This window comes from Tiliqua scincoides, chromosome 3, assembly GCF_035046505.1.
Source record: "Tiliqua scincoides isolate rTilSci1 chromosome 3, rTilSci1.hap2, whole genome shotgun sequence".
Lineage (NCBI taxonomy): Eukaryota > Metazoa > Chordata > Lepidosauria > Squamata > Scincidae > Tiliqua > Tiliqua scincoides.
In genome coordinates, this window is record NC_089823.1 from 131,202,879 (window position 1) to 131,216,363 (window position 13,485).

The following is a 13,485-nucleotide window of genomic DNA, read 5'->3' on the forward strand; positions in this document are numbered from 1 at the left end:
TGGCAGATGCAAGGGCATTTAACCCATTTCTGACCAGTCCACAACAGGACACATTTGATCCCTGTTGCGTATGTGCAACATTGGGCAAAAATGGTTTAAGTTAAATGATTTAGAGCCCAAGCCTATCCACACTTTCCTGGGAGTAAGCCCCATTGACTCTAATGCGACTTACTTCTGAGTAGACATGCACAGGATTGGGCTGTTAACCCCCTCCCGGTGGGGCATGGTTACTATCAAAATGTTCTCCCAATAATCAGGGAATCCCCTTATTATTCTGGTGATAAAAAGCAACCAGGGAGATTGATTTTTGATGGCAAAAGCGGTCCAGGTTCCAAAGGAAAGTGAAAGGGTATTTGGGGGTAGCCTAATCTGATGCATGTCTACTCAGAAGTAAGTCCCGTTATAGTGAATGGGGCTCACTTCCAGGTAAGTGTGGCTAGGATTGAAACCCTAGTCACTTTCCATCGGAAGCTGGTTTGGATTTTCAGCCCAGAAGACCCCCCCCCCCCATGTTGCAACAAAGGTCCATCTAGTTCAACAGCCCTCTTCCGAATCCACTTCCAGCGCGCAGCTGCTCGAGGAGCAAGACTGACTTGCTCGGGAAAGCTCAGCGCTGCGGCCTCTCCCAGCGCCAATCGTTCGACAGCAGCCCAAAGGCGGAGCAGCCTGGCCGTGTGCAGCGCCTGCTCAGTCCTTGGGGGAGCCAGGAGGAGGGCGGGGAGACGCTGCGGAGCCCGGCCCTCCGCACAGTCCTCTGCACCAGCCAGCATGGCAGTCGCCGTCGCCCGTGTGCTGCGCAGCCTGGTCCGCCCGACCTCTGCAGCAGCAGCAAGCCTGGTCTCGTTGCCGCCCCGTCGCTTCCTCGCAGGAGGTGAGACTGGGCTGGACGGGACGCAGGCACGGGCGAGCCTGGGCTTTGGGTGGGCTGGCTAGCGGAGGGGCCTGCTCTGCCCTTGGCCCGCCCGTGCAGTGTTTGCCCTGGAAGTGCCACCCCCGGGCACAGAAAGCTCTGCAGGGGCCACACTCTGGGGAAACTTACACTGTGATCTGGCTGGAGCGCTTGAGTCTGCAAGCGCGGGTTCACATGGCCTTACCAGGCCCCCCTTCCATGTGCTTTGAACGTAGTGGTTCCCAAACTGTGGGACTGGACTTGATTTTGGGTGGGTCGCCAAAGGGTGGTGGAAAGATCGGATAACTAATTGCCTCAAGCCCTGAGGCTGTTCAAAAAGCAGGCGCTGTAGCTGCTAGTTACTCTGCAAAGAGCTCTGCTCCTGCAGTTTGCAAGAATGTGTCAATATAGGGAGATGAATGTTTGTGGGTCTTTCTGGTTATTACTACTTAGAAATAAATAAATATTGTGGTATTGCTTTCTAGATCTTCTTTTTTTAGTCTGCTAAATCTAGCTAGGCCCTGATAGAGTGTTGTTTTAAAAAGTGGATACAGGTGCTAAAAAGTTGGGAAGAACTGGTCTAGGGACAAGCCTTTCAGTTTAGCTTTCTCCCCCTGACATGCTAGTTTTCTACTGGAGGTGGTTTTTTGGATGTTTACTTTTTTTTGTACTGAGAAGCATTTAGTTGCATGAACCCCCGTTGGTAGTCAGAAGTGGAATCTAAGCACAGGTTTACCACTTTAATGAGACTTCAGTCCCTGGACTAATGCCAATATAAATTGGTTATTCTTTAAACTGGCACAAAAATCCTTGTTTTTGGTGCAGCAGGCTGAGGGCTCAGTCTTATCCAATTTTCTAGCACTAGTGCAGCCATGCTAATGGGGCATGTGCAGCAGTGAGGGGGCAATCATGGAGGCCTCCTCCAGGTAAGGGAAGGATAGGGAATAATGTTTGTTCCCTATCCTCAAGGGTGCAAAGCGGTTACTGACACTGGAAAGTTGGATAGGACTGGGCCCTAACATGGAAGAGCAGGAGGATCAAAGGTTCTGCATATCTTTTTCCCCCTCAAAGAATCAATGTTTGGAGGAGGGTGAATTTTTTTATTTGAAAAGTGCCATCGATGTGCACGGTGCTTTAAAGTAAAAGAAAAGACTGGTCCCTGCCATGAAATGCCCATAGTCTACAATAGATGGAAGGGAGACAACAGAGGAAGTAGAGGGGTGCCAAGGAAGATGGCCAAGTGATATATGATTCTTTCACACATACACTAATTCCTCTACTTAAGTACAGGTTAGGTTCCAGAAGTCTGTACTTAAGTCAAAATATCTGGTTCAGCCCACCACGATTGTGCCTATGTAAAAACGCCACCAAAGGATGTAGCGCATGCAGTGACTACATGTGTTAAATCAGTTTAAATTGGCAGATGGTTTCCAAGGCAGCCCCATACAAAGTAATGTAATCTAGATTAGACTAAGGCAGTGGTTCTCAAACTCTCTGGGAGAGTTTGAGAGCCACTAAGTTCTTGCATGGGTGGGAAGGGGGAGGCAGCAGGGGCGGGGGGAGGCAGTGGCGCAATCCCCAGGATCGCACTGCTCAGGGGAGCTGCAGGGGCTTGGGTACATGTACCCAAGCCCCTGCAGCCTCCCGGGGGTGCGGGAAGCCCGGTGCGACCTTTGGCTGGGCTCCCCGCAGCAGTGAAAGTAGATGCGGAGCGATCACACTCAGGGGTACGCTCAGGGATCGCGCTCAGGGGTATGTGTACCCAAGCCCCTGCAGCCTCCCTGAGCAGCGCAATCCTGGGAATTGCACCACTGCCTCCTCCCTGCCTCCAGGCTGCCCTTGAAGGGGCAGGGACCAGGGCCTGCAGGCTGGGGCGTCGCGATGCCCCAGTTTGAAAAGCCCTGGACTAAGGTATGAATCTCCATGATTAGGTAATTCCTTTCCAGGAAATGTCACAACTGATGAATTGCATAAACTGGTAAAAAGCACTCCTGATTATCAGTGCCATTAGGTATAGTGTTGGATATGGAGCATCCCCCAACTTGGGGATTGAGTCTTTAGAGAGAGTGCAGCCCCATCCAGCACAGACTGAATACTTATCCTTGGATTGGATATATTCCCAGTCCACAACAATTCCATTTTATCTGGGCAAAATTTCATTTTGTTTGCTTCATCGAGCTCAACATGACTCTAAGCACCGATTCAGAACATCTGCTGCAGGGATGTCAAACATAAGGCCCAGGGGCTGGATGCAGCCCTTGGAAGCTTTTTATCCGGCGCTCAGGCTCTCACTGGCTGAGCAGCTGAGATGTTACTGCTGTAAGAGCAGCCCACAGGAAAATTGGTTCTCCCATATCTTGAATAATGACATCACTTTCTGCCTAATGACATCACTTCCGGCCCTCAGCAGGCATCTTGATGCTGTTCAACCCTTGCTATGAAACAAGTTTGACACCCCTGGTACTGCATCTTGAGGATCTGGTGGAAAGTAGAGAAATATAACACCTCTTCCCAATTCCTTGGACAATCTCCCCCAGTGGTTTCACATAATTATTGAATAACATGGGAGATTAAATAGAATCTCACAGTGCCTTGCACACCAAAGACTGTGTGGAGGTGCAACAGTTTCTCAGGATGACCACCAGGGATCTGCTCTTCAGGAATGACTAGAACCACTGTACAACTGTATCCTCCTACCCATTTCCATCCCAGCAAGGCTCTTAGAATGGTACAATAGCCATTCACAGATCAACTTAGCTGTGTATTGGCTGAGCAGGAAGTGAATTATACTGGTTTGTGCAGGCTCAGGGCTGGTTTCTTCACATGGTCCCCTATTGCTGGGCATACTTCTTGGCAATGTGGCAGAAGAATGCTTATGTAACTTTTACCCAGAGCTAATTTTAGAATTTGGAAGAGGCAGGAGATTGTTTCATACCCTCCTGTACACTATTTTTCTGCAAAGGGTAGGTGAGAGACTTCTGACATTGCCTTTATTCCCTGTGCAGGTTCCCTTCCCCCTTACCATTTATGTCTATGGAATATTCTAGAGAGAGTGATGCACATCTGCAAGTTTAGTTTTCCTTGCCTCTGTGTTGCTCTGATGCCACCTGGCTAAAAGCCATTTATAGATTATTGGTTGATAAGTTATTAAGTTATAAGCATGACATGCTAGGATTGCCAGGCTGACAATGGATGCTGCTCTTGTGTTGACAGTTCAACAGGTGAAACATTCCTTACCTTTTATATCTGCTTCAGGAAAAATTCCATCTGCCAAATTTTTGAACACAAGGCTGGTGTTGGCAGCCCAGGAGCAGGGCCAGTAGAAAAGCTGACAACACTAGTGACAAAAAATTAAGCATTTTTGCAATTGTTACCTATAAAAAATGTTCTGGGAGGAAGTTTTCTAAGGGCAAGATCCTGGAAAATGGACAGATTTTTCCACCTTGTTGTTGGACAGAGATACAAAAAGGACTATGTCCATTCCTTTGAAAGAGGAGGTTTCCAGCAGACCTCCTGGCAAAACCTCGATCGCCTCTTTGTAGATGAGTGAAACTCTCTCGGTTTATTATTTTGTCCTCCTATGTGTGGCTTGAACTGATGTTGGTTTGGGCACAAAACAATTCAATCTCTGGAATCTAATCTCACCTAGGGGATCTGAGATAGATTTCTGAAAGGGAAAATATCTAATATCTATGTTCTGTGGCTAGGCACTATAATGACACAGTCATGTATTGGATGTATTATTATGGGATTTCTACTGGATCCAGGGACACCATCATTAGAGACACGAATAAACATACAAAACTACTATTCTGTATGCAGCTGAATCATCCACTGAACCTGTGTGTGAGATCTTGTACAGTACTTTGTTTTCCAATATTGAGTTCTGCAGTAATTTCAGTTATCAGATTTGGAATATCTTTTGCTCTACTAAGCAAATAGCATGACCGTCTACTTTCAACCTTACGAAGCAACCATATTTTACCACCTCCAGAAACTAACAACAACAGTATTTATATACTGCTTTTCAACAAAAAGTTCACAAAGCGGTTTACAGAGAAAATCAAATATCTAATGGCTCCCTGTCCCAAAAGGGCTCACAATCTAAAAAGATGCAACACCAGCAGACAGCCACTAGAAAAGACACTGCTGGGGTGAGGTGGGCCAGTTACTCTCCCCCCGCTAAATAAAAGAGGAGCACCCACTTGAAAAAGTGCCTCTTAACCAGTTAGCAGGGGTTAACCAGTCAGCCCTTTCTTCTGCCATTCTCAATGTGTACATTTCAAGCCTATGCATGTTTACTTCCAAGTAACTCCTACTTCATTCAGTGGGGTGACTTCAAAGTACGAGCGCATAGGATTGCAGCCTTAGACTTCAAATAAGTAACCTGCTTGATGTCCTTTCATATGTATAGAGAGAGCAGAGCAAAAATATGAGTCTTATCTCTAGGCAGATCTGATTCTGTAAGATAATTCTAAATTTTATGCTTCATTTTCGAAGGCTGCAATCCTAACCACACTTTCCTGAGAGTAAGCCCCATTGAACAAAATAGGACTTACTTCTGAGTAGACCTGGTTAGGATTGTGCCCTAACAGGTATACCCAGTCAACTGCTGGGCTACTGCTCTATTAGGTCTCTAGAAACAGAATGCAGGAGACTAGGTACTTCTTCTGATTCATAGCTGGCACCAGAGGTTAGCACTCCTGGGCAGCACCTGAGGGCCCACCAGTGATCCCTGCTTACTGTGCCTGTAGTACAGTAGAGGCAAAACAGCTCCTTTGGCTGAAAGAGTTGCTCCATTGCCATCTCATGCCTCACATGCCATCTGCAAATAGGAGCTGAAAAAAGCAGTGGGGGGGGCAGAGGAACTGACCTTTTTGGGGAAAAACAAAGAAATTCTTTTTGAAGGCAGCTAGATGATTTTGTCTGACCCTGGGAAACCTGTATTTCTAGAGCGGGGTATCCAAACTTTTTGGCAGGAGGGCCACATTATCTCTCTTGACACTGCATTGGGGGCAGGGGAAAAATCAATTTACATTTAAAATTTGAATAAATTTACATAAATGAATATCTTAGATGGAACATATAAATGAATGAAGGTCTTGCAATAGCTCAAGGCCTATAAAGCAAGGCCGGCCTTTCCATTGCTGCCACTGCTGCTTCACAGACACGAAACAGCAAGCAGTGGAGGCAGCCCTCAGACCATAGCTCACACAAAAGGTTGTACAGTTGCCCTCACACTGAGAGCAGTTGCGTCAGTCCAGCACAGGCTCCAGTAAATCCTCAGAGGGCCAGAGGCTCATTGGAGACTGGGGGCTCTCTGCAGGGTAGATTGGGAGTCCCTGAGGGCTGCAGATGGCCCCTGGGCCAGGGCTTGGGCATCCCTGTTCTAGAGGACAGTTTCCATATTGGTGAAGAGGAAGTACCTGGAGGCAACAAAAGGAGGTGGGGAGGAAGAGCTGGAATCATCAAATCTATCTAGCCAAATTTTGCTTTAGCTGTTGGTTATCAAAAGTACAAAAAGAGTCTGGTAGAAATTCCAGCAAGCCTGGAAGAGAGAATTCTTAAATATTCTGGAGTATTTCCAGAGTAACTTTAGGTTGTAAAGGTTTTCTTCTTTCTCTTCTCCTACTCCAGAAGTAACACATCAGGATTGCACTTACTGCTTGTGCAAGATATATTCTGTGCTGCCAGTCTTTCAGCCTCACGTAGCTTTAGTCAAATGAACACACTGTGGAGTTATGCAGGGACCTGCTTCTCGCTAAGAGAAAGATGGAGGGTGTGAAGAGAAATGATTGATGATTTCTCCTTGACAGGTGCCCAGTTCCAGTACATAGTGGTGGAAAAGAAGGGAGCCAAACAGAATGTGGGTGTGATCCAGCTGAATCGTCCCAAGGTCCTGAATGCACTGTGTGATGGGCTAGTGAATGAAATTAACCAGGCCATGGATGCATTTGAGCTCGACCCTCATATTGGTGCCATTGTCATCACTGGCAGTGAGAAAGCTTTTGCAGGTAGGACTTTTGGGCTATCACCTTAGAGCAGCAATTTTGAACCTTTTTCATTTCATGGCACACTGACAAGGCACGAAAATTGTCAAGGCACACCATCAGGTTTTTGGCAATTGACAAGGCGCACCATGCTGCCAGTGGGGGGCTCACATCCCCCATTGGCCCTACTAATAAATGACCTTCTCCCAAATTCTTGTGGCACACCTGTGGACTACTCATGGCACACCAGTGTGCCACAGCACAGTGGTTGAAAATGGCCGCCTTAGGGGATGAATGAGCATGGTTGTTTGTGGTTCATAGTTTCCCATGAAGAGAAAATAATATGCAGACTCTGCAGTCAGGATGCATGTTCTTCTGCATGTAAGATATAAAAGTCACCAAGCATGGATGCTGTTTGCTCCTCTGTATGTCTTGCTGACAAGCTGTTTTCTCTTGTAGCTGGAGCAGATATCAAAGAAATGCAGAACAAGACTTTCCAAGAATGCTATGGGGGCAATTTCCTTGCTCACTGGAACAAAGTCTCTACCATGAGAAAGCCTGTCATAGCAGCTGTTAATGGATATGCTGTGAGTTTGACCTTTCTTCTGCCCACTCAACATAAATCTGCTGTTAAGAATATTTTTTTGTTCAGAATCCTCCTGTGTATTAGTGTCAAAGTTGCTTTTGTGTGGTTCCAAAAGCCTTCCTCCCCAAGTAAGTCTGGGAAAAGGGGAGGAGAGCAACAGATGGGAGGGTTTGGGACAGGATGCTCTCAGTGACATCACTATGGGCTTTAGGGTCCAATCCTATGCCTGTCTACTCAGAAGTAAGTCCTGTTATAGTCAACAGGGCTTACTCCCAGGTAAGTGTGGATAGAATTGCAACCTTAGTTTGACTAGGACTGAACTTAAATGAATGAGTTGGGCACATTCCAAATTGAGTAGTGATGGGAGAGACCTATATCATTCAAATATTCTTAGATCCTGATCCAAACTGCCCAACCCCAAATCTCTGCAAAGACAATGACCCATTTGTTCTGCCTTTCTTGCAGATCCTGAGACATCATCACAATGTAGATGAAAAAGGGCCATTGTGCTCGCTCTTGAGGAATGGGGTCAGAGTAAACTACTGTTGTCATATTCTAATTACAGTTGTATGTTGTTGTGTTTTCAAATTGTGCAATAGCTTGGAGGTGGCTGTGAGCTTGCCATGATGTGTGACATCATTTATGCTGGGGAGAAAGCACAATTTGGGCAACCGGAGATCCTACTAGGAACTATTCCAGGTAATGACTCTCTGGAGGTGTGGGGCAGATGCTTTCTTATGCTCTTTAAGGGGAATATTCAGTGTCGCAAGTTACCACAAACTCACCAAGACCTGTGTCTTTGGTGCCTTGGCTTGGCTAGCTAATGTTTGTAATGGTACCAGCTAGCCAAAGGAGGAGGCATATTTATAAAGCCTTTGTCCTGAAAGCAGAGGTAGCATGCCGGATGCAACTGAAGCAGTTATTTCTTGCTATACTAAAAGCGAGCCTCACTCTTGAATAGCATCTTCTCTTGCCTTCAGCATTAATTGCTAATTCACCAAAAGTGAAAATGTTTCATCAGACTAACTTCTGTTAAGTATTCATGAGCTCTAAACCAGTTTTTAAAACTGCTTTTTATTAACAGAAAAATTTTAATTCATTCCTATTTCATTCATTCCATTGGAGAGATCTGTGTGACACTGGTCAGCGTGACGGTTTGACAGACTGTCAGCATCTTGTGGGCGCTTGTAGAAAAGTGAATTCATGTGTCCAAGAAAGTCATAATCTGAGCCAGTTTATAGAAAATCTATTGGCTTTCCATAAATTATTTTTTATAAGGAAAAAATAAAATTGGCTTTAATTAGTGCTGGATCCTTGTGGGCATGGATATTTAACATGTGCAGGGAAGTCTTGATAGCTGTCCTCATATTAATTTTGCACAGGTGCTGGTGGAACACAGAGGTTGACAAGAGCTGTGGGCAAGTCACTGGCTATGGAAATGGTCCTCACTGGGGAGAGAATCTCTGCTCAGGAGGCCAAACAGGCAGGTAAGATTAGGCAGTGAGCTCTAACCTCTTCTCCTGGACTTGCTGAGATGGAGAGAGCTAGCCAGGAATTCTTGCATGGAATCTCCTTACCTGGGCAAGGCCCCAATACCGCCATAACCAATCTGCTTTTGGCACATTGAATAGTATTTGTGCATTTCCCCCATGCCAGAGTCAGACAATCTTGGGCAAGCTATTAGTTTTTGTGCCTACTAAGACACAAAACTATTTCAATGTATTTTTTGGACTTCATCTGTTGGGTAATTCAGTGTCTTGTTTCTGTTTGGCTTTCTGTTCTGTGGACCTAGATGCTGTTGGCTATTCTGTATTCCAGGATGGCCTGGCTTTGTGGCTAGAATTGAGAGGATAGTGGTAAGAAAAATGCCTTTCACTTCAGTTGCCATTTTGAGAGTAGATTTTAGGGGAGAATGATGAACGCTTTCTGGGACATGTTTGTATGAAATTCCCCTGCATCAGGCTTTTGTGTTTTGATTGGGTTCCTTGTGGGGGATGTGTTCTTAGGCCTCGTCAGTAAAGTCTGTCCTGTGGATAAGCTGCTAGATGAAGCCATCAGCTGTGGAGAAAAGATTGCTGGGAACTCTAAGCTGGTGGTTGCAATGGCCAAGGAGGCTGTGAATGCAGGTAACTATGTCGCGTTGACGGTGGGATGGGGTGGGGAGTGCCCTTCAGCTTACAGTCTCCTTCTCATTCCTGATCACTTTGCCACAGAGTTCATATTGATGTAGCTGCAAGACTGGTGTATGCTTGTAATAGAGCCATTGTTCCAATTCTCAGGTATGAGAATAAATGAAAGCATCTTGGGTGCCACTCAGGGACTGAGCAAGAGTGGAGCAATTACTGTCTTATCTTGTCATGTGGTGATTGGCAGTTTGGAAATCGAACATTTAGAGGAAATATTAGGTTTTCTACAGCTCCTATCCCTCTGACAATGACTCCTATTGTGTGCTCCCAAACATTATCCTATCTTCCTCAATTCTCTGCATATTGCAGATAATTCAGTGGGGGAGGATTTTTTCACTGTGCAGATAAGAAAAACAAGATTTAATCACTGAGCTCTCTAGCGCATGTAGAATTGGGAAAATGGAGGGGAGGGACTGATTTTCACTTTGTTTTGGAGGAAGCAAAGCAGAGTGAGGTGAGAGACAGCCCCACCCCACTCCTTTCCTGAATTCACTGTGGACACCTTTTGACTGGAGGGGGAGTGGTTGGTGGTGACCACAAATATTTCCTGGCAGTGTCTAGTAAATCAAGTCAAAACATTTGGAGCCCTGGTGTTAGAGGTTTTGGTTTTTTTTTTTTCATGTTTGCATCCTGCCCTTCCTATAAAAGGAGATCCAGGTAGTGTGCATGGGGCCATCCTTAGGAAAACCCTGTAAAGTAGATTAGACTATAAGACGGTGACTTGTCTAAGGCTGTTAAATGAATGTTCATGGCCAAACAAAACTTTGAATCTAGGTTTTCCTGTTTCATGTCCAACACATCACCCTCCATCCAACTGAGTGAGGTTGTGAAAGTTGCTGCCTTGTAGGAGATGTGGCTGAAATAGATTAATTTTGGCCTACTGCAAAAATTTAGTCGCTTTTAAAGCAGGAGTTGTGTTAAAGCATACAACAAACTGAATAGCATTCATGGTGCCTTGCTAAAGGCCGGAAGTGATATCATTAAGCAGGAACTGATATCATTAAGCAGATGATGGCCAGAAATAAGCACTTTTTCTCACCAAGGAACTCATTCGCTGCAAATGACAGGAGAAAACGTGCAAACCTTGATCATTTTCAAGATATATGAGAGCCCAATTAACATGCAGTCTGCCCACAGCATGCAGTGCTGTTTCTGCCAAGGTGTCACCTCGCAGCTCAGCTGCTGAGAGGTTCTCTACAAAGTGACTTGTTGGTAGATGCAGCGCTGTTGTGTCCCTCATGATAACTGAGCTCTCCCAGTGCCTTGGTAGCTTCTCCCTTTCTCATGCCTCTTTGTCCGCCCCTTTTCCCACACCATGCCTCGCCTTCTGAGGCCTTCTTCTGTTTCTCTCTCGCAGCACCTGATTGGTGGGAGATTTAGGATGGCTAAAAGGAGATGCAGCTTCATACAGTGCATAATTTGTGTGTGGGATTTGCCACAAGATGTGATGGTGGCTACTAGCTTAGATGGCTTTCAAGGGAAACTGGACAGATCCATGGAGGACAGGTCTATCAATGGCTACTGGTCATGATGGCTATGTGCTATTTGGAGGTTCAGCAGCAGAATGCCTCTGAGTACCAGTTGCAGAGGAGAAACTCATGCCTTTTCCTGTTTGTGGACTTTCCAGAGATAGCTAGTGGGCCACTGTGGGAAACAAGGTGCTGGCTAGATGAACCTTTGGCCTGATTCTGCCAGTTTTTTCTTGTGTTAAGCCTCTCTGGCATCTACTTAACTCAAATTTTTATTTTTCAGCCTTTGAGACAACATTAACTGAGGGGAATAAAACAGAGAAAAGGCTATTCTATGCCTCCTTTGCAACGGTGAGTAGCTACCCTGCCAATTGTAGAGAAAGACAGTAGAGTTTTTCTTCCTTTCTCATACCCATTCATTGTTCCTTCTCTGAAGTAATTCTTGCTGCCCCACATACACTCTCTCAAGACCTCCCCCCAAGCACACTTAGGCACCCCATACTTCCACTTTGTCTGTGACAAATCCTTCTTGGCTGTTTCAGGATGACCGGAAAGAGGGAATGAGTGCTTTTGTGGAGAAAAGAAAAGCAAACTTTACGGATCACTGATGCACCCAGAGACCTGTCATCATGGAGATGTTTGGCTAACTGGCCGCTAAAACCAGTACCTGAAGAGATCCTGGCTGCATTTATTCAAACTATACATCTGGCCCCTTCCAAGTTACCACTCTACCACAAGAAGCCTTTAACAGAACACTCAGTAGGGACCACTTGGTACTTGCTGGAAAGCTGATGTCTCATGAAATCAAGACAAGATGTAGGGGCAACTTCACCGGGCGCAATTCCAATGATTGGTTTGTTTTGTTAGAAAACATTTTTTGTCCTCAATACACGTTAAATCAGCTTCTAAGAATGTCCCTGTCTAAAGCTCACTTTGGCTGCATAGCATTTGCACCGTTGTGTGTGTATCTGTTTTGGCCACAATAAATGACAAACTATCATGCCAGCTGTAGTTTACATACTGTAGGCAAATACATGCCTATTTTTCCTATTCAGTCATTCAAAAAGGTCATGGGAGTGTGACAACCAAACACACCACCACTATCCTGATGTGGAGATACTCTGTAGCCACACACAGGTGTCCTTGCATACAACAATTGTCTGTGGAAGGCAGCGTTGAATCCTTCTTATACATGCTTTTCCTTATAGATTTGCAGTACTGACAAATTGGTGTTGTAAATCAGAGGGACGAAGTGACCCTTTGTTCAGTAGTGCCCTCTGCAGACAAACATTGTACTAGGCTCACCAGAGGGCATGGTTATAGAGCTTGTCAGTGCTGAGGTGTGTGGCTAGCTGGCTTGCTTCTATTCCCTTTTACCTACATACAGCATATCTAGGTATATAATCTCTGAATAGGACTTTAAGCCTTCGACCAGCTCAAATTCCACATTCTGCCTTCTTGAAACTTGCCTTCAAGATACCCTGGCATGCTCCAAATTGGATGCCTGGAGAAAGGTTTGTTAATGCTAGCTTTCTTTCAGGTTGGGGACTTTTGGCTATTAAGCTTCACCAGAGGTGTGTAGGGTATGGTTATCTTTTGGCTTTATTTGGAGTCATGTACTTCATCTGTTGCCATCAATGAGTCCTGCTGTGTTGTTGGTAGTAAATCTGAGCCACAGCTATAACCATTATAGACTAGCAAGACAGTAGGGATGGGTCTCCTCTGTCCTTGGATGGTAATGGTTAAGGTCTATTACCAGAACTATTGGGGAAGGAGAAAAAGCTTGAAGGGAATGGGTGGTGGATGATTTATAAAATCAATGCAAAAAAAGTGTATTTGAATTAACATGATTCATTACTTTAATAACTAAATCTAATTTTTATTAAAAATTATGTTTTAGTCAGTGGTGTGGGACTGTGTTTGTTGTAGGCCTCTTTGGAGGAAAAAAAATGAAACATCCTTTGAGGGATTTTTTAAATGAACATTTTATCTATACCTACATACCCCTTTGAGTGATGAATGCTTTTGTGACTTCCTAAAGTATTTTGTTAAATTCTTGACCCAGAGGAATCACTATAACAAAGAAGCAAGGTAGGTGGAACAGAATAAGTTCATACCCAGCCCATGCTGACAGCCTGTGCCCCAGTCAATCTACCATATGATAAAATGTTTAGGCTTATGGCCTGAAGCTTATTTTTAGCAAAACTACCTGTGCAGCTTCATTTAAGCCCTAAAGTTCAATATGACCCCAGCAAGTGCTTTAACACTGTGTCCAGCTGTTGCCTGGGCCCAGCCCAACGTGGGTCTCCTCGAGAGCAAGTATTGGGTACTGCCTGGACCTGGCCTCCATGCCAAGGGTCTCCCT

The 13,485-nt window shown here is 45.3% G+C and overlaps 1 protein-coding gene across 1 annotated transcript; it reads left to right on the plus strand.

Moving 5' to 3' along the window:
- The first annotated feature begins 712 nt into the window (after positions 1-712).
- Positions 713-13,023, plus strand: ECHS1 (enoyl-CoA hydratase, short chain 1). The gene is made up of 8 exons (XM_066621836.1): positions 713-871; positions 6,706-6,903; positions 7,339-7,466; positions 8,065-8,164; positions 8,848-8,952; positions 9,472-9,591; positions 11,404-11,471; positions 11,663-13,023. The coding sequence occupies exons 1-8, from the start codon at positions 769-771 to the stop codon at positions 11,726-11,728; spliced, it is 888 nt and encodes a 295-aa protein (XP_066477933.1). The 5' UTR covers positions 713-768; the 3' UTR covers positions 11,729-13,023.
- Positions 13,024-13,485: the final 462 nt, after the last annotated feature.